Here is a 12153-nt window from a genome sequence, read left to right as displayed (position 1 = left end):
ATTGTTATATTTCCTGGCTTTTTACTTTTGTGCAGTGGTTGATGTTTGATTTGTTAATGGGTAGAATGACAATATTGCAAGTACCTTGTACATAGACCTAAGGCAGAATTCATGTGTATTGTGTGGAACTGAAAGTTGTGAGGGAGGACATTTGTCAGGGAGTGAGAACAGAGCCTGGTTCTCTCCTATTCTGGAAGAGTTACATTCCATTGCCATGGCCTCATTAATCACACTGTGTGGAAGATGACGCTTGTCTTACTTGTTTGGTTGGTCATCGTCAATATCTGTTTTCACTGGTGTTTAAAGTGTGCTTTGCAACAGTATGCTTTTAGTGGTGTGTGTACTTACATTATTATTGATTGTTACTTAAGCAAATCTAGCAAATTAATTTTCAACCAAATAGTTGGGACAAAAGCTGTCAATTAAATAATATGAATTATAATTCCATATGAAACAATAATTTAGATCAGCAAAATTATTCACATCTGACTTGACTTTGAAATTTGTTTTCACAATTTTGTTTTTCAGGATAACCAAGCCACTAACCTTTGCTGATTGTGTTGGAGATGAACTTCCTTTAGGATGGGAAACTGTATATGATAAACAAATTGGAATTTATTACATGGACCACATAAATAGTAAGTACAGTGCCACATTTTCATTGCTATATGTGAGTTTTCTCTTTTGCTTGTTTTGTTTTTCAGGTTTTTACATATAATCTCAAACATGATAAACCCTTGCTTTGTGAATCAAAATGATTATGGTGCCCAATGAAATATTAAGGTTTTGTAATATGGTATACTAAGATTTCTCTAGCTGAATTGTAAATACACAAAGTAGGCATATAGTTGTACCTCAATTCTGGTTTTACTGTTTCCTATAAGGAACAAATTTCCAAGGCATCCAGGAAACAGGAAAACTTCTCATGCTGATTGCAAAGTAGAACGTAGAAGTTCTTAGAAGTTGACATGATTGTCCTTCCCGGATAGACGTCTGGAGACATTTCTTATAGCCAGGCCTGGGAGAGGTGCTGTTGGCATGTTGTGGGTGGAAACTAGGGCTGCTTCTCAACATCCTATATTGCTCAGGATGACTGCACCATACAGAATGAACATACTCCAAATGTGAGTAGAGCTGAGATGTAGAAACCCACAATCAGAGGCTGTACCTCATTCAATCTAGTCTTTGCTCTTGGTGTTCTGCATCTTCATCAGCCTTTTTTGACCAATACTCAATTAAAGGTTCCATTTCTGACTCTCTTTGCATTTTAATTCTAGCTTCTATCAGTACTTTTGTCATTGTTATTTTGCCATGGGCCATGTAGCTTGGCTTTGCCTTGACTTGCTTTATTATGTATAGGTCCGAAGATCCACATTGTTCACCTTAGTAACTTTGAAGGTCTTTCCCATGCTGGGCTTGTGGGGCTGACTTCTTGGGTCTGAATCTTTCTGTCTTAGATTTCGGAGCAGTGGAGCTTTCCCATGTGGGTCTCTGAGCCTCGAGCAGTGCAGCTGTTTCAAAGTCTAGTCAGTGATGATTAGAGAAGCGGAATAAGTACTGTCCTAGCCCTGTTACCCTTCTAGGCAGGTATCTAAGTGTCAGGAAGCTTTAAGGTGGATATATCACATACTGGAAAAGGTCAGAAGAGAAGCTTAGAGACAAGTTGAAGGTAGCCCTTCCACTGGCCCTTAGCATGCTCAGCATCTCATGACTGTGTGTGTTCAGAGGAAGGTGGCCATCTAGGGTTGTCTTTCCAACTAAGGTCTCCAGGGAAGCTTTGAATATATAACACCATCTTGCACTCCGGGTTCCCTGGTTTTAGTACTGTAGCTGTGTTACTAGGCTTCGCCCTTCTCAGGGCCAGGTGATATGGATGTTGATGCTTACCAGATGGCAAAGGCAGTGGATGTATATAACTTTCCTGGGAAGGCTGCCTGCTGCTGTGGGCCCAGGACCCCTGCTTGCCAGTCTTCTCTCATAAACTTAGCAGTCCCCTTCTCTGGTAGCCCCTGCTTGCCGTTGTTGCTTTCCTACTCACAAACTATTCACAACAAACATTTCTAAAGTTCCTCTCTACTTCCTATTGTGTTCTAGCCCTGGGAACACAGGAGAGTGAGACAAGTTATCAACTCTTAAGGGTTTACTGCTCTCAAAAGTGGACATGCATCTTAAGAGCAAGAGACAAAGAACTTTCTTCCAGCTACCATAAAAGCATAGCCCACCACATGAGAAACAGTAGGTGGGGACAACAGTTGTAGTGTTGTGCCCCCTCCTTCCCTACAGAACTTTAGAGAATTCAATTTTAAAACTCTTTAAATGTGAGGTACCAATATTAAATTTGGAACTGTGTAGGTTTATGGTGACGTGAGCGACAAAAAGATCCTAGACTGGCAGCTTGTAAGGTTCCCAAGACCCTCAGGGACACTGGAATAGTGTGAATAATGCTGTTCACCTGGCTGGTTGCAGTGGGTCTTACAGCTGAATAAGCATAAATAACATCTGGGCAGTTATTAAAAAAGCCCTGCCCATGTCCCACGTTAGGCCAACTGTATCTGGAACTCTGACACTGGGACAGGACTCTGACTTCTTGTATTTTGCATTTTTATTTCCCTATTTGAAATAGAGAAGGCTTGAAGAACTTTCTAAGAGTTTGCAGTGACAGTGGTGACTGAATAGGGGCAAGTAGGTGGGGAGAGTGTTTCCAAGGAGGTCTTTGGAATAGTTTCTCTCTCTCTCACCCTCTTTCATTCCCTCCCTCCCTGCTACCATCCCTCCTTTTGTGTGGATGTGTGTGTATGCACGTATGTAAATGACAACATTTAATATACCTTTTTAGCTCTGTAAAGTAAAATTCATAGATCATAAAGGAAAATAATTAAAAGTAAACAGTGCAATCCTCCTCTGTCGATTTGTAAAACACTCTCATTTGACCTAAAGGGAAACCCACCTCCTTAAGCAGTCATCCTGCATTCACCTCCATCTCTTTCTTCCCCCTATCAGTCTGGTTTTTTTTGTCCCTTCTGCTTTGCCTATTCTAGACATTTCTTTTTTAAAAAATATTTTTATATTTATTATGTATACAATATTCTGTCTGTGTGTATGTCTGCAGGCCAGAAGAGGGTACCAGACTTCATTCCAGATGGTTGTAAGCCACCATGTGGTTGCCGGGAATTAAACTCAGGACCTTTGGAAGAGCAGGCAATGCTCTTAAACACTGAGCCATCTCTCCAGCCCCTAGACATTTCATATCAATGGGCTCAAACACTATGAGCCCTATTGGTTCTGGCTTCCTTCAATTAGCATTGTGCTTCTGAGACTCCTCCATATTGGAGGCTCTCCATGCTATTTCAGCATATCTTTATGACCCCTGGCATGTTGTGGGAGGGAGAACTCAGAGTAGGATTTCTTTGAAGATAGGAGTTAGGTTGATTACCATTGTGACTAAGCTGGTGAAGCTAGGTGATACTACTTATGGTGGAAAGGAAAGCCTAGAATGAAGCAATGTGTGCTGTGCATTTTCTGACATGGTCTTGCTTTGGAGAGTGAAAGGCCATTGTGTGAGAATGAGCTGTGCTCTGAAGACTAGCTTAGAGTTACTTAGATCTGTGTAGGAGTTGAAGTCAGGAAGCAGATGAGAATCACAGGCTGGAACTCAAGAGAAAGATTAGAACTGGAGATATATCTGGGCTCTTCCCAGGCCTGCAGAATGAGAAGGCAGAAGTGGGAAATGTCACAATTTCAACTGTCAAGAGATATAAAGGTCAAGATAGAATAAGAAGAGGAGAGGAACAAGCTCAGTTAGGGACAGCAGTGTGTATATTACCCCACATTAAAGAGGTCTGGAAGAATAATGCTATAAATACCCTATATAGTTCTAAGCTCATTTAGGTTCATCTTATCCAATGTGTATTTTCTTGTATTATCTTTCCTTTCATCTCTGTAGCATTTTCTTTTCTGAGCTTTTGATACCATAGTAGAAGGTGGGCCATTCTTCAGAAAGGTTCATGATGTAGAACCTTCCATATTGTGCAATGTTGTAATTAATTAATTGAGTAGTCACGTAAAACGCCTGTCACTCAACTTGCAGATGTCACCTTGAACTCACTTGTTTGTGATTTTGCCCTTTTCATTTCAGAGCTTACCCAGATTGAAGATCCAAGGGAGCAGTGGAGGCGAGAACAAGAACGGATGCTAAAGGAGTATTTAGTTGTAGCCCAGGAGGCTCTCAATGCGAAGAAAGAAATCTACCAGATCAAGCAACAGCGATTTGAGCTAGCTCAGGAAGAATATCAACAGCTGCACAAATTGTGTGAGGATGATGGCCGCTCATATACCAGCTGTGAGTTGACTTGTCTCCTTCAATGAATATGTTTCTTTAAAGCCACTCTCTTTGCTGAGTTCTCTGAACCATAGTCAGCTTTGTTTGGGCGAGACAGCTTTGTAAAGTCTCAGTCACATACTATTAGACAATCTATATTTATTAAGATGTCTATGTTGTATACAGATTCTAGAGTATGGTGACTAACAAAGATCAGGTGTGAATGGTGTAAAGTAAGCGGTTGAAGGCAGTGATGTGAAACAATCTCCTATTTCGTGATTGTCAGATTTTACTTGGAGGGTTCCACTTAGAGATGGCTGCAGTTAACTCTGCTTGACTGAAATGATCTCTTGAAAAAGTTGCAGATGGCTCCATAAGTACGGAATGGGGAGATCCAGGAGTCTGCAGATATGTCAATCTCCTGTCTGTGTAAAGGCTGTTCCTAGGCTTTAGATATCATTAGGCTTTAGACTTGTTGGGCAGAACATTGAAGGAGGAAAAACCCAGTCTAATCCAGGTTTCTCTGATCCTTAAATAAGAGGCTCTCCTCTACTAGTCTCAAAAGGAACCTTGGTTAGTTTAAAGACTGCCAGCGATGGGCTTTCATTTTACAAACACTTAGCAGGCATCTAAGTGTTGAAGGAGCCAGGTTCAGTTTCAAAAGACTGAGCTTTTTGTAACATGATCAGTCACTATTTGAACATGCTTGACCCTTCCCAAAAGAATTGCCTGTGCAGGTATACCTAGCCACCATTGTTCTGGGTGCCAATAATCTTGGAGAGAACATATAAACTTGGTAGTACTAGGTTTTGTTTTTATCAATAAAATCTAGTTGAGACATGGGAGTGGGGAAAATGACTAATGGCACTGCTTTATTACTAGGTATTTGATGCTGGTAATGGAGCTTTGACCACTAAAGATATAATCTTAGCTTTTTTTCTGTGTTGTGATTCAGAATGGAATTAAGGCCAAATGGTCATATGTTTTGTGCTCTTTTTTTTTTGCAACTACTTCTGAAGGTGCAAAGCTTAGAAGCTAAGGACTTTGGGGAAGGGTTTGCTTCTGAAGCAGGAATTAAAGATATTTCCATTGCTATGTTTCTTGAGGGAATAGAGGCAACTCAGTTATAATGATGTGTTGTTTCCAAGTCATCTTATCTTTTGATCATAAGATACTGATTCATCCATGTTTATTTTTTAAATTTTCCAGCAGAAAGTGATAGGTCAACTGAGCACTGAGCTATAGAAGCTTCCTTTTCTCTACACTTTTCTTTTAAGGCGGTGCTCTAATTTTGGTAGCAGAGCAATACTGGCTTCATAAAATGTATTGACAAGTATTGCCTCTCCTCCTCGAAAGAGTTAATGAGGATTTGATATCTACACTGCCATAACTTCACCAAAAAAAGTCTTGGAGCGTGAAGTTCAATTGGTCTCTACAATATTTTTTTTGAGACAGGGTCTTTCGCTGAATCTAGGGCTCCCCGATCAGGTTAGACTAGCTGGCTAGTCTACCATGTGGGTCCTAGAAATCCAATTCAAGTGCTTGGGCTTGGCAACAAGTGCCCCACCCACTAATCTATCTTGCTACCCCTTTCTCTTTTTTAATTTTTTAAAAACTGAACTGTAGGTTAGTGATTTAAAACTTTCTTAATTTTTACATAGTTTTTAAAAATATAAATTTTTCTCCCTCAAAATTTAGTATGCTGTTTTTCCTTTCATTTTTTATGTGCTTCAGAATAATTTCTCAATTTTTTATGAATTAAATTTGACTCATGGGTTCTTTAGAAGTAAATTGCTGGACTTTAAAAAGATGCACAGTTGCTGCTGATTTATTGCTATGGAAATATTGCTGATCTACTTTGCTATTTATTACTACTAATCTATTGCTCCCAGAAACTATACTAGGTAAGATTTCGTTCTTTTGAGATATTTTTATGGCCTAGCATGTATGGCTATCATAGTATCAGAAGGTTACAGACTTAGAGCCTCAAAGTCACACCAAACTGAAACATTGGCTTATAACTGGGTCTGAAGTCATATAGTTAACAATTCTTAACCTTCGAAACAACTACATGACAGAAATAAGGTTAATTAAATAAATTAATTATGATTAGCATTTTTGTAGCTAAAGAAGAGGCAAATATTGGCAGGGTTTGTTGTTATGATTCATTTTAATACTATGGTTTTTCCCAGAAACCCTTATGTGCTTTATCTATTGCATGTTTTGGTTAGGTTTCCAAGAAAGAATCTCAATTCTGAATTTAGAAGAAGGGACTAGATGTAATGGAGAGATGACTCAGTAGTTAAAGAGTACTTGTTCTTGCAGAGGACCTGGGTTTGGTTCCCAGCATCTACATGATGGCTCACAACTCCAGTTCCAGGGGGTCCAAAGCCCTATTTTAAGCTCTATGAACAAAAAGCACATGAGATACACAGACATACATGTGAGCAGAGCAAAACACTTGTACACATAAAATAAAATCAATAAATCTAAAATCAAATTTTGTTAGCCAGGGCATTGCTGCCCATACCTTTAGTCCTTGCAGGTGGCTCTCTGTGAGTTTGAGGCCAGCCTGGTCTACTGAATGAGTTCCAGGACAGCCAGGGCTGTTAGAAAGAGAAAACCCTGTCTTGAAAAACCAAATTCGAAAAGAAAGAAAGGAGAAAAACTTGAATAGTCTTTCTTACCAGTGACTGGAAAAGTAGAACTGAGTCAAGGGAAGGTATGGGCCATGGCCTAGAAACTACCAATTTAGTTTGGTTTGAACATGGAGCCTCAGCAGTGTATGACCTTGAAAATACAAATATCCTTAAAGTACTCACTTTGGGGAGGAGTGAGTTTGGGGGGAGCAGTGTAGTGCTGAGCCTATGGAGCAAGATTATTCACTGCTTAATGTCCCATGGAGTTGAGACACTGACAAGATTATTTTTTGTGTTTCCATGGGCTTTTCAGTCCCTTGATATTTGGGCAAATAAGGAATTATATTCAATTATATTTCTTCCTCAGTCAGAAAGACTTAAGATACTGTCTTTGAAGGGACCTCTGTGTCTCCAGTAGAGGTAGTTATGACTCGGTGGTGTAGTCATGTTAGGACGTGTTCAGCAGGTTCCATCGCCTGACCTGCTAGAAGTAACCTTCTAGACCCAGCGTCTTCTCCAGGAGTAGGCTATCTTGAAGGCCAGAGTTGGGCCTGCCTGTTTTCAGGAAAAGGCTGAAGATGCCAATGGAGCTTCCTGGGGCCTATCAACTCACCAGGGAAAAAGTCAGCTATGAATGGAATCTAGGAGTTAATCCAAGTGGTTTATCAAGTGGCTGCTGTCCCTAGGGTTTCCACCAGGCCTTTTCAGTGTTCTGTTTAACCTGAGCTACTGATTACAATGAGGAAAACCCTGCTAGTCATGACTCAACTGAATTCTTTCTAGCCACAGGGTAAAGTTCAGTATAGTGATCCTGTTGGCTTAAATGCCTGTGCTCTAACAGATGGTTTATAGGCAACACTAGAGGGCCTGGAACTGTGTTTAGGAGCTGCTTCTGGCTGACTCCATAGCACACCTGGCTCCAATCAGCCACATGGGATGTCTCTATATGCCGGCTAATCATTTCAAGCAAGGAGGTAGCTAGCTATTTCTTTGCTGTGGTACTTGGAACTGAGTGCTATTTATCTAGATTTGCTTTCTATTAATTACTTCCTCCATTGATAATAACTTGAAATGAAAGGAAAACAGTATTCAATAAGCTAATATTTCTTGTATGTTAGTATGATTGCCATTGATAATCACATGCTGTGATCTTCATTGTTTTCTCAAAAAAAAGTGAATATGAGGCTGGGGAGATAGTTTTAGTCATTAAAATGCTTGCCTTGTAACCATTAGGACCTGAGTTCAATCTCCAGAACCCATGTAAAAAAGCTGGGTATCATGCCACATACTTGTAATTCTGGCACTGAGGAAGGTAGACACAGGTGGATTCCCCAAGGACCACTGATCAGTCAGCCTATCCTACTTGGCAGTTCCAAGTCAGTGAGAGAGCTTGTCTCCGGGAAAAAAAAATGTGGTACCTAAGAAACAAAATCTGAGCCTATCTTTGATCTCCACTACACTTGTGCTCTGGCACAGATATGAACAAACAGATTTATACACAAGCAAATACTCCCCCCCACACACAGAGAGAGGAGAAGCGGGAGAGAGAATGAGAAACAATATCATTTGGGCTAAATTATTTCTTTAAGGTAATGTACCCAGGAGATGATTGGACTTAGATTGGAACCCAGATATGTTTGTGACATTCAGTTCTCTGTACTCTTTCTTAGACAAGGAAAAGGCATATCAGAAGTGCTGATTGCAATTTTGAAACACATTTAGCCCTCCTCCATTTCCAACTTATCTGAAAATAATGACTGACTATAAATTAATAAAGTGCCTAAAACTTATGCAAAACACATGAGGTAACTACAAGTGAGAGGACTTTCTATTTCTTGACTTTCTTGTGGACCACATTGGATCAATAAATCATCCATTCATTTTTTGCGCAGACATTTAGTGCCTGCTGTTGGTATGAACTAAATTCTGGGGACACAATTCATCCCTAATGGCTGATTGTCAGAACAATGAAGTAACAATGATACACTTAGAAACAAACTAAAACAGCCATTTCTAATGCTGGAACAGAAGGATATCGAGAGGATTGGAGGACTGGAAGTGCATTTTGCCCACACTCTTCACGCATTTACCCCTTTTGTTATAGAATCACTACAATGAAACTCCGTTCACTGAAGGAAAATTTTGTGCCAATGCTGGGCCATCTGGTATCTAATAGTATCTGCACCTTTTTCCTGACTAAAACAAATTCAGATTCTCTGCTGTATTAGGGAAAACATGTCTCCAGGAACAGAGATCATAACCCTCCTTCATGTCTATGAGTGCCTGAACTCACTGCCTATTGTACAGTCCTATTTTATGCTTTGTAGACCACTCAAGATGAAACAGTTCTACACTGGACACACCCCTACTTTTTCCTACAGCTCCATTTTGTAGAATTCTCTTCTACATTTTTCATTGCAACATGTTCTTCTGTTTGCCTTCCTTTTACTGATTAATGCATTCTTTATCTCAGCAATTTTTTTCTGTAGTTACTCCCTCATTCTTGTGAAACTCTAGCCTCTGCATGAATTTAGATGAACTATGTGACCATTTGCAGGAGCCTTTGGAAAACAATTCTTGTCTGTGGTAGAACTGTAGTCTAAGCCACAGGTCTGCAAACTATGCTAGGCCTGCAGGCTGAATTCTATCCATGAAGGTGTTTGTGAAAACATCTTCTTGGAACTGAGCCATGACCATTTACTCACTTATTGTCTATGGCAGTTACAACAGTGAATAAAGTATTTGAGACAGGCTGTATGGCCCAGAGAACCGAGAAAATATATTTAATATTTGCCTCTTTATGGGAAAAGTTTCTCAACCTCAGTCTACACCAGTTGTCAACCATGGGGAACAAGTCTCCTGGAGGGCCTTTATCAACTGCTACTGCCTGTTAATTAGCTGTGGATGGAGGTGGACATTTTTATTGTTTGTTCCTTTACAGTCTCTCAGGTAATTCTTGAGTTGAGGTCTGGTGGCCTAGATTGCCTGTGACTTGTCCCATCTAGCAGCAGGAATGTAACTTTATTATCATGGTTCCAAGAATGAGCTGAGCTGCCCCAAGTGTCTCTGGGTGCCTGGGAAAGAGGCGGCCTTATCTCCGGTGAGAACGTGCTGACTCATCCTGGATTCTTTGGTCAGGTGGTGGCAAAGCTTGACCTTATCAGCCATCAGTGCTGCCAACATTCTTTCTGAGGCTCCAAGCCTATCCCACTCAGACTATCTTCCATCGGCACTCTGCTAAACGTTTTCTCATCTGCTTGTCTGGCTTAGGATGAGGGCTTTAGGCAATCCTGTCATCCTTTTGTTTCCCTTCCCACAGGCAGGTTGGAGCAGGCCAGAGAAAAATAGATCACGCAGCATTTTTCTCACACGTTAGTCAGCAAGCCTCAATTTCGAAGGCTACAGATGGGCAAGCATGTTTACTGAGAATTACTCACCAGGCTCTCAAGTCCTAGTTGTGATTCCTCCTGTGAATGATGGTATAGTGCAGGTCAAGTCACCACAACCCCAGGATTTTCCTGTATATAAGAGGAAAAATATTATCCTTTTCCCTGCTTGACAAAGATTTTGTGAAAATAGGCAAAATGCATGTGAAAGGCACTCTATGATAATAAGGTATACTTTGACTTGTTGTGGTCTAGCTAAAACTATGACATTATTATTATATCATCCAAAGCAACATTATATTCCTGAACAGACCCCCCTTAAGTTTAATGTCTTTCTACATTGAACTGTCAAAAGAGAAGAGGTACTTGGGGTGGGAGTCTGATCTTTATTATAAACCCCAGGGCTGGAGGTAGGCGGCTATCATGTAATAAAAGTGACATGTGTGCTATGAGAAGGAGTCAGGAGTCCAAGCTATTCCTTGGACTCTGAGAGTGGTTCTGATAGACTTACTGGAAGTCAGCATTTTATTTATAAGTTGAATTATACTATTAAAAGTTTTGCAGAGCTCACAACTATTCTTAGCATCTGGAGATTAAATATATTAACAGCCTTGGGTGCCTGGACTGCCTTTTCCTTCATCTCAGACTTGGGATTCTTAATTTTAGACAGGAACAGAAATGGTTTCAGTGTAGCCTGGATACTAAGCAATTCTTGAACAATGGAATCGTCCCAAGATTGGGTTGGGGATTTTCATTAGTGGATTTGGAGCCTCTGTGGTGGTAGTCTTGTTTCATGGAGCACCCCATCTATCTTAAGTATACCAAGCATGGCTACTAATTGGTGCTATGGTTTTGTTAGGGAGAAGCAAGAGGTGCAGGTATGGAGGGGTTCCTGAGTAGATGTACAGTAGTGGCCACCTCAGCTCTCATGTGCTTTTCAAGTCCCTGCTAATTTTTCCTATAAAATTTCAAAGGCAGGACCAGTTTTTTTTGGTCTGTGTTACTTAGTATGTGTGTGTTTTCAAGTGTGCACCTACATGTGTGTGTGCATGGGTGCACGTGTGTGCATATGAGTGCACATGTCTGTGGAGACCAGACCTCAGGTATTGTTCCTTAGGGGCTTTCTAACAACTATTATTTGCTTTTTGGAGACAGAGTCTCCCACTGATTAGGCTAGGCTGTCTGGCCAGCAAGCCCCAGGGATTCAGCTATCTCTGTCTTCTTAGCACTGGGATTACAAACACATACCACCATACCTAGCTTTTTATGCAGGTTCTGAAGATTGAATTCAGGTCCTTATGCTTCTGTGGCAGGTACTTTATACCCTGAGCTTTTCCCCAGGCTCTGCTGTTACTAGCTTTTAACATGGGATTTTTGTTGTTTTGGTTTGTTTTCAAGACAGAGTTTTTCTGTATAACCCTGACTGTCCTGAAACTTACTGAGTTTAAGGCTGTTGAATTTTGATGGTAGGGTTAGTTTCTAGTCTCAGTGGGAAAGATCCCATATGTTAACAATTGCCATTATCCTCCTGTTTTAAGTTGACAGGTTTAACTTGAATGTATTACATTTAACCAGAGACATTTAAGCCTGGTGTAGTGAATGTGTGTGTGTGCGTGCGTGTGTGTGTGTGTGTGTGTGTGTGTGTGTGTGTGTGTGTGTGTGTGTAATAGTGGGCATACACAACATGTGTGTGGAGGTTAGAAGGCAACCTTACCTGTTGGTCTTTACATTCCACCTTGAAACACAATATCTTGTTGTTGCACACACGTGTTGCCAGATTAGTTGACCTAAAAGCCTCTGCAGATTCCCC

At 40.6% G+C, this 12153-nt stretch overlaps 1 protein-coding gene across 1 annotated transcript in view; it reads left to right on the top strand.

Moving 5' to 3' along the window:
• Positions 1-12153, top strand: part of Wwc3 (WWC family member 3) — a 107541-nt gene that overhangs the window by 40774 nt on the left and 54614 nt on the right. Inside the window, exons 2-3 of the mRNA XM_075956678.1 lie at positions 529-638; positions 4136-4339. Coding sequence (XP_075812793.1) covers positions 529-638; positions 4136-4339 — 314 coding nt within the window. The remainder of the gene's footprint in view (positions 1-528; positions 639-4135; positions 4340-12153) is intronic.

The sequence above is a fragment of the Microtus pennsylvanicus genome, chromosome X (genome assembly GCF_037038515.1).
Source record: "Microtus pennsylvanicus isolate mMicPen1 chromosome X, mMicPen1.hap1, whole genome shotgun sequence".
NCBI classification, from domain to species: domain Eukaryota; kingdom Metazoa; phylum Chordata; class Mammalia; order Rodentia; family Cricetidae; genus Microtus; species Microtus pennsylvanicus.
This window is presented reverse-complemented; position numbering and strand designations above follow the sequence as displayed.